The 17,880-nt window shown below is 36.3% G+C and overlaps 1 protein-coding gene across 1 annotated transcript in view; it reads left to right on the top strand.

Moving 5' to 3' along the window:
- The window catches only part of EXOC4 (exocyst complex component 4), an 823,186-nt gene that overhangs the window by 223,074 nt on the left and 582,232 nt on the right, over positions 1 to 17,880 (top strand). The window contains exon 8 of the mRNA XM_059933354.1: positions 14,093 to 14,238. Within this exon, the coding sequence (XP_059789337.1) occupies positions 14,093 to 14,238 (146 nt within the window). The remainder of the gene's footprint in view (positions 1 to 14,092; positions 14,239 to 17,880) is intronic.

The following is a 17,880-nucleotide window of genomic DNA, read 5'->3' as shown; positions in this document are numbered from 1 at the left end:
AAATTATAAATTATAAATTATATAATTTATATATATATAAATTATAAATTATAAATTATAATTTATATAATATTAAAATACATTATATATTATATAATTTATTAACATAATATAATATAATATATTATATAATTATAATTATAATTTTATATATAATTATATTATATAATATATTATATATATAATTTCATCATTTTCAGATAGAAGAATTTTGCTTATTTTATAGATGGAATCTTTATTGTAGATGCAAGAGTTAAGTATAGAAATGAGTGATATTAAGTTGCTCCTTCAGCTTTAAAGGATTTTAGTTAAGTTATTCCAATGTGGCATGAATCTGTGGTAATACAGGGAAGTATTAGACAAAGTGCCTTCTCATCAAGTCATGTTGGGAGTTTGAGATAAGTAGAGGTAAAGTTAAATATCCAGCAGTATATGATTAATTGCCAAATCTGGGTAATCAACTGTGGGTCCTGTAGGAATTTAGAGAGATGACTTAAGATAGATTGGTCAGGGACGGTTTTGTGTATTTGGTAGGATCTGGCTCTTTAAGGAAGGCTAGACTTCAGGCGAGTGGGCAGATCATTCTAGGTAGGTATAACAGGCATGTATGCCAACAGTGAGTACCTTACTGAATTTACCATATACACAATTTGTACAGAGGGGTGTAAAATGTGATCAGATAGACAGAAACCAGATTCTGAAGAGCCTTAGATGAATTCAGTTGAAATCTTCTTTGTGGACTCCTTAAAGAAAGGACCTGCTTTGTCCTTGTGCTTTGTATTCTCAGTGCCTCTAAATCTCATTATCTCCCAGTCTTAACAATATTCCCCTCAAATCCTAAGGGAAATGTACTTAACATAGTTCCTGGCACTCAGTAGGTACAAAATAAATGTTAATCAAGTCTGAATCTGCACTTGTTATTCCTAAATAATCCATTTTGAATGAACTATAAGCAAACATTGTTTTTTTGTAGGTGTGTCAATGTTCACAGATAAGAGATAACCAGTATGAAGGAGTCTCTAGTAACTGAACTGCTAATTGAAAATTCTGGGTTGTAGCCACTTAATTGAATAAACTGTCTCCAGAGAGCAATTTGGGTCTTTTCCAAGATGCATTAACTCTTTCAGGTCATTAGGGTAGCACTTATCTCACTGGAGCAGAAATTTAATAAATGGTATTCCTGTGATGTGAGTAAATTAATGTACCTCAAAAAGCCTGAAGTTTCACCATGGGTGTTATAGTTCTACTCCAGGGAGCTTGTCTGTGAATGTAAGACGTCAATAAGTAGCTGCCCTTTCAAGCATCTTACTTTCAATTTAGGTAACCTACTAGGGAGCATCTACTTTGTTCAAGACACTGTGCTAGATGTTAACAGAGACACAAAGAAAAGGCATGGCTTGCACTGAGAGGCAGGAGAGAAGGCAAATAACCACAAGATAAAATCCTTGAGAGATACAAACTACAGTGTGGGTTTTAATGAGAGTGAGATACCATAGTTAACAGTTAAGATAGATGATAACCTCCCAGAAGGTAGGGACCGTGGCTTGTTTACACAATGTGCTTATTCATGTTTATTCTCTCTGTTGGGAGTTTAGGAGATAAACAGAGGAAAAGTTAAATATATATACATACACACATATAATGGTAAAATATGAGCTGGATCAATCAGAAGCTTCCCCCCCCCCCCCCCCCACAATTTTCACACATGTTCTTTTTTCCCCCACTGTGAGGTACGAATTATTAATGTCTGGTGTTAATCTAAAATGAGTATGGTAAAGATGTGAAAACCAGAAAAAAAGCCAGCATCTTTTGGAGATATGCTCCCTGATTGTCTGATTGTCTCAATTTGTCTGTAAGCCTACTGATGGAATATTGACCTTCAGGTAGTAAAGAGGATAAGAAAAGTCTGTTCTACCTGCCAGCACATGTTACACATTTATATCTGTTGTGAAGATAGAGGCAGCTAGTTGTTATCATAAGACTAAGGGTAAGTAACATAAAAGACCACTGTGGGAGAAAAGAAGGTAGAGATAGCACCATAAGAAGATGAAACTTCCAAGGTGTAACACCAGCCTCTGCTTCCTCGTGCATGGGGTTGACATCTCCATTGGGCATGTGGGTTGTGATTAGTAACATCTGGATGGTGAACGTGTAATTTGTTAAAAATCAATCAAGTTAATACTTAAATTCACTTTCTTGAACTCATTCTCCCATGCTTGATTAATGATAGAGGTAGTTACAAGCAGGGGGAAGAAAGGATAAACTCAGACATGACAGAAACCCTTGGGATTTATTTATGGAACAGGAAATTATCTAGGTTAACTAAATGGTAATTATGTAAAAACAACTAAGAGGAAATAAGGCTGCCGAAGTCAGTTGGGTTGTGGAAGGTGCTGAATGACAGGAGGATATACAGGTTTATTTTGCTTGCAAGGAGGGCACCATTGAAGGATTTGAGCAGAAGAATGATGGCATTGGGCTCTATGTTAGTGAGTGTAGTGGGTTGTGGGATAGATTGTCATGAGAGGTGTAAGGCGGGATGAGCAGTTGGGAGACTGTTGTACTAAGCTGTGTGAAGGATAATGAGGATCAGATTTAAATACATGAGGGTAGGAATGAAAACGTTTAAAAGAGGAAATGGACATAAGATGTGTGGTATAAGATAGGACTTGGCAGTTGATTTGGAGAACAAGCCTGAGAAGAGTCAGCTAACTACAGATTGTGATCCTGGGAGGTCAGAGAAATGACAGTGGTGTTAACAAAGAGAGAAACTAAGAAGACCTTTGTTTCTTCCTTCTTTCCCCCTCTTCCTCCTTTTGAAGAGAGGTGATAATAAAGAGTTTGCTTGGTCAGGATGTTTGTTGACCCCATGCCCCGATACTCTCAATATCTGTTGTGCTGTTTTCACTTTCTTACTGTGATAAGACACTCTTGCAGGCAATGACAGTGCACCTCTGGCGCTTGGGAGAAAGTATGATGGTAGAGGGAGATTTGGGAATCATATGAAATGAAGATATGACTAAAATGGAAGAGAACAAGAGTAAGAGTAAGCATATTGAACTTCAGATAGTTAAGAAGAAAAATGTGGTAGTCAATCTCAGGGAAGTGAAAGAAAAAATTTCAAAAGTTTAGAGATGAATATTAGCAGGAGCCTGAATTTAGAGATTGAGATCTTTACTGGAGAGAGACGGGGAGGAGGAAAGAAGAAGGAGAAGAATGATATCAGTGAGAAGATGATGAGGATATAGAGATAATTATATTTATTTATTTATTTAATAACATTTATAAAGTGTTTGCTATGCCCCAGGTTATGTTCAAAGTGATTTACAGCATTAACTCATTTAATCCTGATGATAATTCTGTGGGAGTAGGTAATATTATTCCTGTTTTAAAGATGAGGAACCAAGGTTCTCAGGCACAGAGAGGTAATATCTTAGTTACCTGGTTCCTGGGATGCATTTTAAAAAAACAACAAATTTCTGAGCCTTATCCTCAGAGATAATAATAGCCTGTTACGAGCCAAGCATTTTATGTATGTTGTTTATTTTAGTTTTCATATTAATTCTGTGAAGTAGATTCTATTACCCATATTTCACAGTTGAGGGAGATACAGTTTAGCAAGATTAAGTAACTTGCCAAGGTCACATTGCTAGTAAGTGGTAGAACTGGTTTTAAGCACAGACTTTTTGTGTTTCTGACTTGTCCTCTCAATTTGCAGTTCTAAGGTGAGGTGCATGAATCTTTATTTTAAAATAGTTCTCCAAGTGATTCCTATGTATAGACCAGTCTTTCTAGAATTTTAGCACAAACTAAGAAGGAAGAGGTGTATGTATTTTTTGGGAGGAGTTAAAACACTGTGGTCAGAGAGGAGAATTCAGAATTAGGGACGTTGGAGATGGAGTATTTCCAATGGAGAAAGAATGTCAAAGAGTAATAGAGGTCATTGGGATTGAGGAGACTGAGAAAGACTGTGTAATGGTAAAAAGGAGTCATTAATATATTCTGATGAAACTTGTGAGTCGTAGTACAGAGTAAAACTGTAACAGCAGCTAACATTTTTGTAATGGTGTAAGAAAACCATGGAGGTTGTGTCAACTTTGATGAGAAAAGGGGAGAAAGTGGCGTAAATATGTAGAATGAACTTTAAAATACGTTCTAGTGAAATGGGCAGAGAATGAAGCTGCAGTTAGGAATGTGCCTTTGGGCATTGAGACCACTTCTGTGTCTTCCCCTGGCATGGTCTTGTTGTATTCTATTTTCTATGGGTAAGCTATAAATAAAAAATCATGAAAATACTGTGGGATCCAAAATGCATGGAGGGAAAACGGAGAATTGAAATAAGTGGAAAATTCAACACTTATAGTTGGAGATTTCAATACTCCTTTAAAATAATTAGTGGAACAACTGGACAGAAAACATACAAAACATGAGCTATACTATCAAGCACCATGACTTAAAGTGACATAGATGGTACACCCTACTTAACACCATCAGAATACAGATTCTTTCATGTCCTTCAAATATACTCCATGATAGATCATATAGTAGACTATGAAGTTAAGTCTCAATACATTTAAAAGGATTGAAATCACACGAAGTATGTTCTCCATACATAACAGAATTAAATAAACAACAGGAAGAAATTTTGGCACTTCTCAAATACTTGGAAGTAAAACAACAAACTTCTGAATACACCATGGGTGTAAGAAGAAAGACCTAAGATCAACAATCAAAGTTTCCACCCTAAGAGCTAGAAAAAGGAGGGGGGGGCAAATATCAAACCCAAAGCAAGCAGAAGGAAAAAATGTTAAAGATTAGAGTGAAAAATCAAATAAAAATCAGAGGAACAATACCAAAAAGTAATGAAACTAAAAGTTGGTTCTTTGAAAAGATCAAAAATTGATAAATCTTTAGCTAGACTGATAAATTAAAAAGGAGAGAAATCTCAAAAAATGCCGAAATCAGGAATGAAAGAGGAGACATCACTGTAGACCATATAGATGTTAAAAAGATTATAATGACTAACTTTATGCCAATGAGACCACAATTATGCCAGTTAGACCACTTAGACGAAGTGGACAAATTCCTAGAAAGAAACAAAATACCAAAACTGGTTCAAGAAGAAATAGAAAATCTAAATTGTCCTGTAACAAATACAGGCATACCTCATTTTGTTGCAGTTTGCTTGGTTGAGCTTTGCAGATACTGCATTTTTTAAAAATTGGAGGTTTGTGGCAACCCTGTGTTGAGCAAGTCTATCAGTGCTGTGTGTTCAACAGCATTATTTTTAAATTAGGGTATGTACATTTTTTCAGACATAATGCTCTTGCACATGTATAGTGTAAACATAGATTTTACATGTGCTGTGAAACCAAAAACATTCATGTGACTCGCTTTATTATGATACTCACTTTATTGGAATGGTCTGGAACCGAACCCACAATATCTTCAAATTATGCCTATAAATTAAATAATTTAAAAATTTCCTACACATACATAAGTACACAAATGTTTTATTAAACATTTGAAGAAGTAATAATACCAATCCTTTGCAAACTCTTTCAGAAAACAGAGATGAGAAACACTTTTCAACACATCTATGAGTCCATTATTACCCTGATAAAAATTCGAGATAGCAGAGGAAACTATAGAGCAATGTCCTTCGTCAACATAGATGCAAAAATCTCAAACGAAATACTAGTAAATTGAATCCATCAACGTGTGGATTCATACCACATGTATGAATGTATGTGGTATGTGTTACATACCACAATTAAGTGGGATTTATAAAAAAAAAAATCAATGAATGTAATATACCATATTCATAGAATAAAGGAAAAAGCTTCATAATTATCTCAATAGACACAGGAAAGCACTTGACCCCATTGATGACTAAGAAAACAAAACAAAAGCAAAAACCTTCAGCAAACTAGAACTAGAAAGGAACTTTCTCTGTCTGATAAAAGTCCCTGTGAAAAACCTGCAGGTAACATCAGAAGGGAACTTTCTGAAGTGTTAGAGGTGTTCTACAATGATTGTAGTGATGGTTGCACAACTGTATACATTTACTTAAAAGCTGTTCAGCCGTACACGACATTAGGTGAATTTTATGGTATATAAATTGTACCTCAACAAAGCTGTTTTAAAAATATTATGGGATAAAATCAGATTACAAATATTCGAAGATATATGTCCTTCACAGTATCCTTCAGAGAACTTGTAGAAAAACACTTAACAGTCCTAATGGAAGTTAATTAGTGTATAAATCATGGAAATCTCATCAACATTATTTCCCCTTTCACAATTATGTATTTGAGGGTATGCATGAATATTCATATGCTTCACAAGGGATTATATTCCAAACTAAATTTATTGTCCCTATCAAACTCATTTTTCCTGCATTCCTGATCATTGTTCTTGAACCACAGTGTTTTAGTCCCTCACATGTGCAGTCTTTTAGCATTTTAAAATTTCTCTTCTTTCCTTCGTAGAATACCTGCTTAAATTTTTTCATTTTTTTCCTCTGCGTCAACTCACAAATGTATCCCTAATTGTAAAATCTCATTACCACTACTTTAGTTTAAAATCCTTTTTTTTTTTTTTTAATTTCAACTATCATGGTAGTTTTTTTTCGTGTCCCCCTCCCTTTATCTTATTACCTTAATCATTCATTTTTCCCCAAATCCCATTGCCTTCTAATCTATTATTGTATATGCCAGCAGATTGATTTATTTACAGTGTGTTTATCAACATTTTATTTACCTATTGAAAGCTTTTTACTGCCCTCCTCATTCTGTACTTGACTTCAGTACCTGAGCCTGGTGTTAGAGGCCCTGAGAAGTTTGTGCATTTACCACCTTTCCAGGCTTACCTCTCAGACTTCATTTTTATGTTACCTGAACTATTTGCAGTTCACTGAAGACACCCGGAATTTCCCCAGCACTGTTTATTTATTCTGTTCTTTCTGCCATTTTTTTGGCCTTCTACACATTATAAGATTTTATTTATGTCCTATGATCTTGAAACTCTTTTTTATTGTCCTACTTGGGATCAATCTTGTCCTTCTATAAATGCTCACAGCAGTTTCTTTGACCTGATGCTTCCCACCTTCTCCCATGTTTTGTAGTCATTCATGTTTGTCTCTATAAGCACATTGAGGGAAGGATTGATGGATTGATTGATTTGGCTTTTAATTCACTTAAATTTTTAATTTATATATAGTAAAATTCACTTGTTTTAATATTAGGGAAGCATTTTTTTTTAGTCTTGTTTTTATATCCAGGATAATACCTTGCATATTTTACGTATTAAGTAAATACGTTTAATTTAAAATAAACGAAAACTTTCTTTTGAAAGCTATCTAAAACTGGGGTTTCTTTGTTAAAAGCTCTTCTGTTGGGGGTGTGGGGGGAGGTAAATGTGAGCTCTTTGAGACTCTGCTTGTCAGGGCTTTGACAGAGGACCAGGAAATACTTGTGTAGTCTTGGAATTTTTTCATCTGTTTTACTTTGAACACTAAGGAACTATTCACAAGACCATACATAGTAGTTTTCATGATACAATTGCCATTGATAATGAGTATAATGAAGCAGGCAGCCATTCCATTTGCAGAATGACTGTTTATTTTTTTTTTGGTTTTCTTACTGCAGAATACTTTAGTCCTTATACAATGGGGAAATGAGACTGCTATTTTCAAAAGATGACTTCTTTTGTTTTTTCTTTGTCACTCATATTTCATCCATTAGCAACCTTACAGGGGAAATCCGATAGTTTGTAGTAATTTTAAATGGTGGTCCTAGTTTTAGAAAATATTGTTACTTTGTTTCAGTGTTACTATTGAATATTTTCTGGAATCAAGGTGGTAGTTTGAGGCGTATATTACCCTGATTTTGCTCCTCCTCCACCTCTGGATTTCTCTTTTCAAATTCTGGACCTCCTGGTCTCCCTTTGCTAGGCCTTGCCTCCTCCATCCAGTGAGACTGGTTTCTGCTTGGTTCTACTCTTGCTCCATGGATGCTGGAAGGGGTTCTCTGGGAAAAATCCAGAGGAACTAGTGTGCTTCCTTTCTTCTCTCAGGGATCATAGCCACCAGTTTCTGCCTAATTTGGCTCCTCTCCAGGGCCTTCAAATTCTTATTTTTTTAATATGTTTTTTCAGCTGTTATAATTATCATCAGTATGAGGGATAGTCCAAGGAAGCTACTTTGCTGTTCCTGGAACAAAAACTCCTGGGCATCTGTATTTTAAAAGAGCAAATTATTAAAAATTACAATATTTATTGTAGGCACAGTCAAGATATTGCACAAGAAAGTTGAGCCTTACTTCATATTGGGAGCTCAAGGGAATTTTTTTTCACCTTAGACTTACTCCCGTCATGAAGCAGTCTAGTTCTCAGATTCACGGTGGGGGGGTGGGTGCGGGTAGGGGGACACATACACAGTATGGCTTTGCTGTAAATCATCAAACATTTGAAGGTAGTAGTCAGGAGAATTGGTTTCCTAGTTGCAGAGATTGAAATCTGTGCAAACCACTACTCCCGTTTTTATAAGATACCAGTGTTTTACAAAAATACTATTTGTGATATAACTGTCACTGGATGCATATTAGTATATAATTGTTTATCCATAGATAGCTTAGTGAAGAAACAAAAACTCATTCAAGTTATCATAAGGAAAAAATAAGGAAAACATACTAAAGGCTGTAAGGATATATTGTAGAACCCAAGGGTAGAAAATCTAAGACCTTATCGGCAACTGGATTTGAGACCTTTGCACTATGGATAACTTAAGGTTGCAACCTTTGAATCTCTCTCCTGTGGGTCTCCTTTTTCTCTCTGGTTATCTGGTTCATTCTTTATTCTCTCTCTGCACATTGGCTGTCTTTGATTTTTCATCCACATGGTAAAAGGTGGTTGCCCCAAAGTATTTACATCTCCTCACTTACATTGACGAGCACAGACCATATCCCACTAACACAGTCCTGGGAAAGAGAATCTGATTGGCTAATTGAGGGTTGGCTGTTTCCCTGGTGAAGTAGGCTCTGACCTAGACGGTGGGATCCCAGGCCTGGCTACCCAAGTCCATTGTGTGGTTGGGGAACCGTCCTTAGATGAGACGAAGATTTTGTAAGCTGGGAAGATACTAAAAAGGATCTACCACATTAAGTATCTAGAAGGATCTGGGTGTTTCAGTGAGTAGCTACTTGGATAAATGCAGAGGCTGAAGACAGGAGATGTGTTAATTCTAAGTCTGTAAATCGCACGTTTATTTTTAGAAAATTCTATGTGTATAACCACAAGCAGCCATAGGCAATATGTTAAATAAAGAGGATTAAATGGTAAATGAGGGGTCCATTCAGAATGATATTACCAATGTTAGAACATGTTATAAATCTCAAAATCTTGGCCCTGCTTTATATATCATGGGATTACTGACTAGCATCTTAGCAACTGCTAATCAGTCTTATAGCAGAAGAGATGCCTAACCACTCCAATTTGTATGCTCTATTAAAGCATCATATTTCTTTGCTTCTGCCACAGAACCATCTAACATACCAGATACTCAAAAAACACAGTGAATCATGATATCACTGGTGTATATAGAGTTTTCAGGTGCTTTTCAACTGTGTTTTCATGTTTCTTGTCTTCAGTTTTACAAATACCTTTTAAGTTAAACTTAAAACACAAATAAACTATGACTTTTAATTTTTTGAACTCTTGATCAACAAGAAATAGCAATTCCTGGTACTTAAAAAGAGAAAGAAATGAATGAGATAGGAAGGAATTTAGAGGCAGCAAGAACACACACGGGATTATCTTCTACAGATTTTCTGTAGGCAGAATGTATTTGTTATTATATGTAATGCCCTTTGCCCCAGAATTCCAATCTTGGGTGATTTCCCCCAGGCAAAAGACAAGCTGTATAGCTTATTTCTTTTCATAAAAATGGAAATTTGAACTCATCCGTGAGTGCTTAGGATATTTATGTACAATTTGGAAGATGCAGTACGTTATCCACAATGATGTAGAATCACCAAGAAATGATATGGTTATATTTTAATACCAGGCATCTGGTGTTTGTGTCAAGACTTTGTAGTAGAAGATTTAGTGTAATTCAAACACATTTCAGGCATCTTAGAAGTAGGGGCTTATTTTTTCTTTGAGATATTAAAAAATGCACTTTTATCAATTTGAGTGTCAACATAAAACTTTACCTGTTTTAAAGTAGTATTTTTCAACTGGTGGTGAATGTTATTAGGAAAAAGAGGCAAACACAATGAAGGAAACAAACATCGCAAAACCTGTGGTTAAAATTGCAGCTATCCCTTTTTTACTTTACTCACAGGGTAGATTTTTGTACTCTGGACTCTTTCTACTTTGGAGACTGTCTCTAATTTGCATATAACGATATATACATCAAGGCTTATCACATGCTTTTTAAAATTCAGTGGTTCCCTATTTTTTTTGATTCACTGATATGTTGCATGGCTCTGTGGTGGAAATGAAGAAATACAATGCTTTAAGGAATATAAAAAATCCTCATGTTTATCAATGGTGAGGTGTCTTTTCATTAAATAATAGCTAATAGTCTTAGGCAGTTTGGGATGAATACTTTTTTTTAATGATGTGTAAAGTGGATACTTGAGGAGCTCAGAAAAGGGGTCAGCTGACTTAGAGTGGCCTGGGAAAGGAGTGGTTAAAGAGGGAACACTGGAACTGTTTTTTTGGAAGGGTCTGTTAGGAGTTAGGAGAGAGGGTAATCTAGGGTAGGCCTTCCAGAAATGAGGGGGCCCTGGCATATTCAGGGGAGAGTTAACTAGGTGATCTTGATTGGAGTGTTGGGTTCATGTTAGGGAGAATAAGATATGATTGGAGTATTGAGGTCAGATAGTTGTAGATGATGAGGTGCCTTGTGATGGTTGCAGCAACTGTGTTTTTTATTTTGTTTGTTTCTTGTTTTTACTTTTTATTGGAGTGTAGTTGATTTACAATGTTGTGTGACTTTTAGGTGTACAGTGAAGTGAAGCTGTTATACATATACATATCAAGATATCCACTGTTTTTTAGATTCTTTTCCCATATAGGCCATTACACAGTATAGAGAAGAGTTCCCTTATACAGTAGGCGCTTATTAGTTATCTATTATATCTATCCTTATTAGCTATCTATTTTATATATAGTAGTGTGTATATGCCAATCCCAATCTCCCAATTTATCCTCCCCCCCTCACCCCCTAGTAACCATAAGTTTGTTTTCTACATCTGTAACTATTTTGTAGATAAATTCATTTGTACCCTTGTTTTTTTGGAGCAGCTGTGTTTTAGGAAGATCACTCTGTTGAGGATGTAGGAAGATTGGAAGAGTAAGAGATGCGAGGCAGAAAACTAAATGAGGAAAACTACGTGAGGTGAACTAAGGTGGTGGCTGTCAGAATAGACCAGAAGGGGAAACTCATAGAGTTGAGATAGAGTGATTAATGAACTTGAACACTAACTCCTTTGTGGGTACAAAGAATAAGGAAAGGTATTAAAGACAGTTCTGAAGTTTTAAACCTGGAGATCAGTGAGAATAAGAAAATACTAAAAAACAAAGTTGGCAGAAGGAATTACTGATTTTATGGCAAGATGATTTAGGTTTCAGAATTTAGGGTTGATTTTATCAGTGAAATAGGTGAATAGGTCAGGCATGCAGTCACAGATGTGGGACTGGAGCTTGAGAGAGAAATGAGGGATAAAAACCACATCATGGTAAGAGAAATAATATATGTGGAGGCTGCTTTTTAAAGTTTAGAACGTAAAGATAAAAAGGAAATAAGAGTATAGATCGTGAGGACCAAAGCAAGATTTTTATGGAGAGGGTAGAAATAGTACATTTGTGTAGATAGAAAGGGAGAAGCTGGTGAATAGAAATAGACTAAGAATCCTGAGAGCTAATAATTAAGGGGACTTCATTGATGTGGAGAAAAAGGAACAGTGATCGTAAAATACCTGGATTTAAGGATGCTGCTTAGTTAGGTCCTGGTCAGTCAATATTTTATTGTAAAAGGACAGTCATTGAATTTTAGGACAATAATTACCTCGACAGAATTACTTGGTGTAGTGTGTCTTCAAGCTTCGGTAGAAACATAATTCTGTCATATTGGTGTAATAGCCACCATTTGAGTGAAACCAGGGCATTTGTAGACATCTTTCTGTGTTGAAATTTGAAAGATATCAACAATTTGAAATTCTTTTCTGATTTACTAGCCTTCTTTTGATCACAGATTCCTGCAAACTTTATTAACATCAGTGCCAAATCTACAAAATAATTGAGTCCATCACTGGAATTGTTACTAAAGTAGAGACCCAGTTCAGTATTCTCCCTGATTATTGTGCAGTTTCAGTGATATAGTAACAGAGATAGTACTTGTCATTATATTACTTCATCAGTTTGCTGAGTAATACTCCAGTGGCCTTGTAAATAAATAAAAAAACATTGACCAATCTCTTAACATGTTTTATGCTTTCCCAGCGAACTCTTTATTGTACAGAAAATGAAATAAAGTCCATTTACTGCCACCCATGGTCATTCTCATTGATAGTTTTTATGCTCTTAGTGAGAATGGAGTGTCATGGGGAAGAGAACAGACTGTGGAGTCAACTAAACCTGAGATGAAATCCTGGCCTGTTATTCTGTAATTATAAGGCCTTAGGCTAGTCCCTCCCTCCCCCTCCCCCCTCCTCTTCCCCCTCCCTCCCTCCCTCCGTTTTTGGAGTTTTTTTTAAAGAGCATTTTAAGGTTCAAAGCAAAATTGAGGGGGAGAGTACAGAGATTTCCCATTAGCTCCTGCTTCCAGACATGCATATAGGCTAGTTTCTTAATACCAGTAATTCTCAGTTTCTTCATCTCTAAATTACAATTAGTAATACTTACTTCATAGATTTGAGGATTGAGTAAGGTCATGTTTTTAAAATGTCTGATATTTGATAAGTACTCAGTAATGTGTATGTGCTTATAGACATAATTGGCTTTAAAACTTACTTGGAGCAATATAGTCACAGGTGTGCTTCATAAATGTTTTGATAATAATGCTTGATATGGCCCTCACATCTCTGTTGAATGGATGAATGATTATATACATATATGCAAGAATAATAGTTATATGGGACCCTGATTCTGAAAAGCTTTCACATCAGTCATGCGTAGAATTGTTTGTCTACATGTACTGTATACCACTTGGTTATCTTAAAATTTTAAACGTGGCAAGTGATTATAGAAATGAGTTGAGTTGATACACTTTAGTCCCAGGTTAGATAATCTTTAGGAACCGTGGTGATTTCTGTTCCAGATCTGCTGTTTTCTTTCACAACAGTGGGCACTTTCTACATTTGTCTTAGAAATAGTACAATTGATTCTAGCCCAGGCCCCCAAACCCCTGAGGCTCTAAAGTGGATTGATTTTTATAAGCAGGATCTGCTGGCAGCAGTGATCAAAAAAGCTGTTGCTTTTGTTGCTTTGAAACTCTGAAGATGAGTAGTGGGCCCTAGAAATTATTTGCAGGTGAGGACCACTTAGTCTGCTGTGGGCTCGCTAACCTGGCTGGCCGGTTTGTTAGAGTACTGGTCCAGTTCCTTGTCTATAATCTGAGAACTGATCTTCCTGATGAAATTTTGTGCTTTCAATGAGGTAAAACATCTAAATGGATTAGCCCCTTCCTGCAATATAGTAAGCCCTCAGTAAATGTTATGGCATCGCAGCTGCTGCTGTTGCAATTTGGAATAATGAGGATTAAATTATGACTAAAGCAGTATATTGATTAACTCACCCAGCCCAGTGCCTGACACATAGTAGACCCTCAATAAAAATGTTCCCTTTACCCCCATGTGCAAATGCTCACTATACACCGTTCCCAGTTTTAGGAGTAGGTAGCAAATTGCTGACTTTCTGGCTACAATGAATCTTCCCTTAGGCCTACAGCTAGAAATATGAATAGCTAGGTTAATATCCTTCTGAATGTCAAGGAGGTTTTAGAATTAGGTCTTCATGGTTTTAAAATTGCTTTTTCTTAATAGCACGTCATAAATGTGTGTGTTAAGCTGTTTGTCTGCTTGTACAGATGCTGTTGACTGAGTACTTGGATATGAAAAATACTCGTGCAGCCTCTGAACCCTCAGCTCAACTAAGTTATGCCAGCACTGGGCGCGAGTGTGCAGCCTTTTTTGCCAAGAAGAAACCTCAAAGGCCCAAAAATTCTCTTTTCAAGTAAGTATCACCCTGCTGGTACGATAGGTGTCAAGATGTGTTAGATCCCAGTTGAACGGTTTTCTACTTTATTGACAGCCATTACTTCACCCATTTAAAGTTGATTTGAAATAATTGATAGGAAGTGACTATATATTCAACTTTGTGTACTTCCGTTTTCTTTAAGGGAGGTGACTATTTTGGAATATGGTTACTGGACTATCTAAAACTTTTAATAAAAAAAATTCTGGAATTTGTTTCTGGGGAGTCATATAAAATGAAGAGAAATGAAATTCTCCCCTTGTTTCTGGGCAATTTTATATGAAATGAAAGGAAATGAAATATTTCAGCCTTTGGAAAGCCCCAAGTGCCAAGAAACAACCTTTGTTAATAAAGTCACGCAAATCTCTCTACCTAAGTAGTATTGGGTTTTACTTGATTTAGTAAAAGAACAATGTGGAAATTCTTTTTTTCAAATTACGATTAGCTACCCTCACCTGGCCACGTATCCTAAGTATATGTCACTTGGTAACAGGTAACAGTTAATATTATTATTAACATTAATAATAATAACGATAACAGCTACCATTGCTTGAGTGCTTACTATGTACCAGGCACTGTGGTAAATGAGTTTCTCAGAAGAATCTCAATCAAACATAATTTGATTCAGATTATACCAAATTTGGGCAGCAGGGTAGTGGTTAATGCTTACTGAGTCCTTACTAAGTGCTAGCCAAGGCATAAAGCCACTTTCATGGATTGTCTCATGTATTTATTCATTCTAACAATCTAATGGGCGTGGGTTCTATTTTTCATCCTCTATTACATGGTAAAAAAAATTGAGGCGCATGCACAGAAACATATAATTCAGAAAAGAAGACAGACAAGTAAATAGTTGGTGACGGTTCCATGTAGTAAAATGTATGAGATGAGCACATGGTATTAGTGGAGGTTAGGAAGGGACTCTCAATCAGAATCAGCTCTTAAGCTTCTCAGGAAACTTCACACTACCCTCCTGGGAGCAAAGCCAACTCTTCCGCTGAGTTAACAGTGCCTTGGGAATCAAAGGCTACCAAACACTACCTATGCGGTATTGGGTATTGTTTATTCTCATGGTCAATGACTTTCTCTCCTCAGCACTCGTCAGAGGAGATTATTGGATCACATACATGGCACAGAAAAAGTTCATTGGAAACCCCAATCTATTTATCAGAATTACACGTGATCTAAATGCAATGGGGTATCCTGGAACAGAAAAAGGATATTAGTGGAAAATTTTGTGAAGTCCAAATAAAGTCTGTAGTTTTGTGTCATACCAATGTTAATTACTTAGATGCAACAAAATGTACCACGATTATGTAAGACATTAACATTAGGGAGAGATTTGGGTGAAAGGTATACAGGAACTCTCTGTACTATTTTGCATCTTTTCTATAAACTTAATGATTCCAAAATAAAATTTGTTTTTAAAAATTGTTTTAAAAAATCAAGGCACAAGAGGTTAAGGAAATTATGCAAACTCACACGGCTAGCAAGTGGTAGAAATAGGATTTAAATCTTGCCAGACCTATGTTCTTCTAAGGAATTAATAGATATTTAAGAAGTTGTATCTGTAAATCTAAGCATGTAAAGTGACTACATAAGTATCATCCCAGTATTCTGAATTCCTTCTTTTTAAATATTTGAAAGTCCAGTATCTTCTGTTGATGCACTTTTGAGATTTGTTTTCTGTCAAGGATTCATAGAGTTCTTAATCATTAAGGAAAGTTTCAACAGTTCATTTATCTTGTGGTCTAGAGGAGAGGAGATTTACCGTGCCCACACTGGAATGAAATCCATTCTGTTTATTAAATTCGTTCTCTTTTTTTTTTTTTTTTTTAAACAGTTTTATTCAGAGGTTGGATGCAGTATCAGTTAAAAGGCTTTAGTCTGCAAGTAGCATGGAACCCCAAATGAATAGATTAACCTATAAGAAAGTTATTATCTCACACATAAGAATACATGTAGAGGATTCTTTAATTCACTGGTACAGTATCATCAAGGACTCAGCCCTTTCCATTTCTCTGCATTCAGTTCCACTCCAGTAAAAATGGTGGTGCCCAGGAAATAGTGTGCGATTCATTCTGCAAATCTCTCTTTTTTTTTTAATTAGTAGGCTTTACTTTTATCCATTTTAGGTTTAGAGAAAAATTAAGCTGACAGTACAGAGATTTCCCATATGTCCCTTTACACCATAGTTTCTCCTCTTTATTAACACCATAGTTTCTCCTCTTATTATTAGTGTGGTATATTAGTTACAATTGATGAACCCATATTGATACATCGTTATTAGTTAAAGTCCATTGTTTATGTTAGGGTTCACTCTTTGTATAGTTCTGTGGGTTTGGAGAAATGCACAATGTCATATATCCACCATTATAATATCTTACAGAATAGTTTCACTGCCCTAAACATCCGATTTTCCACTTATTCATTCCTCCTCCTTTTCCTTACCCCCTTGAAATGACTGATCTTTTTTACTATCTCTATAGTTTGCCCTTTCCAGAATGTCTTAAAGTTAGAATCATACAGTACGTAGCTTTTTCAGACTGGCTTCTTTCACTTAGCAGTATGCATTTAAGGTTCATCCATGTCTTTCTGTGGCTTTTTGTGGCATCCTTTGTATCGCTAAATCATACTACTTGTGTGGATGTACCACAGTTGTTTTTCCATTCAGCTATTGAAAGACATCTTGATTGCTTCCAGCTTCTGGCAGTTATGAATAAAGCAGCGATAAGCATTCATGCGCAGGTTTTTGTGTCAGTGTCAGTATTCGACTCATTTGGATAAATACCCAGGAGCATGATTACTAGATCATATGGTAGGACTATGTTTAACTGTGTAAGACACTGCCATACTGTGTTCCAAAATGGCTATATCATTACAAATCCGTTTTTATTAATGATTAATTATCCATCTATTAATCTTTTTTGCCAGTCACAAAGCCCCTCTGCAAGTGTTTCTCAAGAAAACTAATAGGACCAGGGTCTGAGGCCCATTCCTAAAGCAGTCACTGGCAAGGGGAAGCAGACCATGGTGACAGTCTTAAACCGATCAGAGTTCATCTCCAGTGATAGGTCTGCAGCTGGAGAGGGAGCCCCTTCTGAGCACCCTGCCGAGTGAGAGGGAGCAAGGACGCAGACGCCCAGATAGAATCGGGCCTGTGCCAGCAAACAAGATAGATAGTGGGAGGAAAGGTGTTTGATGGAGGCAACTAAGACTGCCTCAGATACTGCCTAAGGCCTGCTGTTAGGCCTTTTCTTTCCCCTCTCCCCTCCCTTCCTCCCTCCGCCCCTTCCCGTCCTACCCACCCCTCTTCAAGCTCAACTGACCGTTCTCAGTCTACGCCTATTGCAGAAAGCAGGTTTCGGGGTGTTTAGATTTCATGCTGTCAGCCCTCACCCCTAACTTGCAACCTCAGACCACGTAAACATTTTCAGACATGTAGCCAATCCTGAAATTGTGGTGTAGGAAAACATAAGTTACTGGAAATGAATAAGTGAACGATTACTTAAGTAATCGTTACACATTTGTTATTATTACATAGTAATAAAAACTCATCACCTGCACAGAATTAGGCCATTCTTAGAAATTTGCCCATTTCTGGTTTTGGTTCCACCATTA

This window comes from Balaenoptera ricei, chromosome 9 (assembly GCF_028023285.1).
Source record: "Balaenoptera ricei isolate mBalRic1 chromosome 9, mBalRic1.hap2, whole genome shotgun sequence".
In the NCBI taxonomy this organism is placed as follows: domain Eukaryota; kingdom Metazoa; phylum Chordata; class Mammalia; order Artiodactyla; family Balaenopteridae; genus Balaenoptera; species Balaenoptera ricei.
Note: the sequence above shows the minus strand (reverse complement) of the source record. Positions and strands in the feature narration are given on the sequence as shown.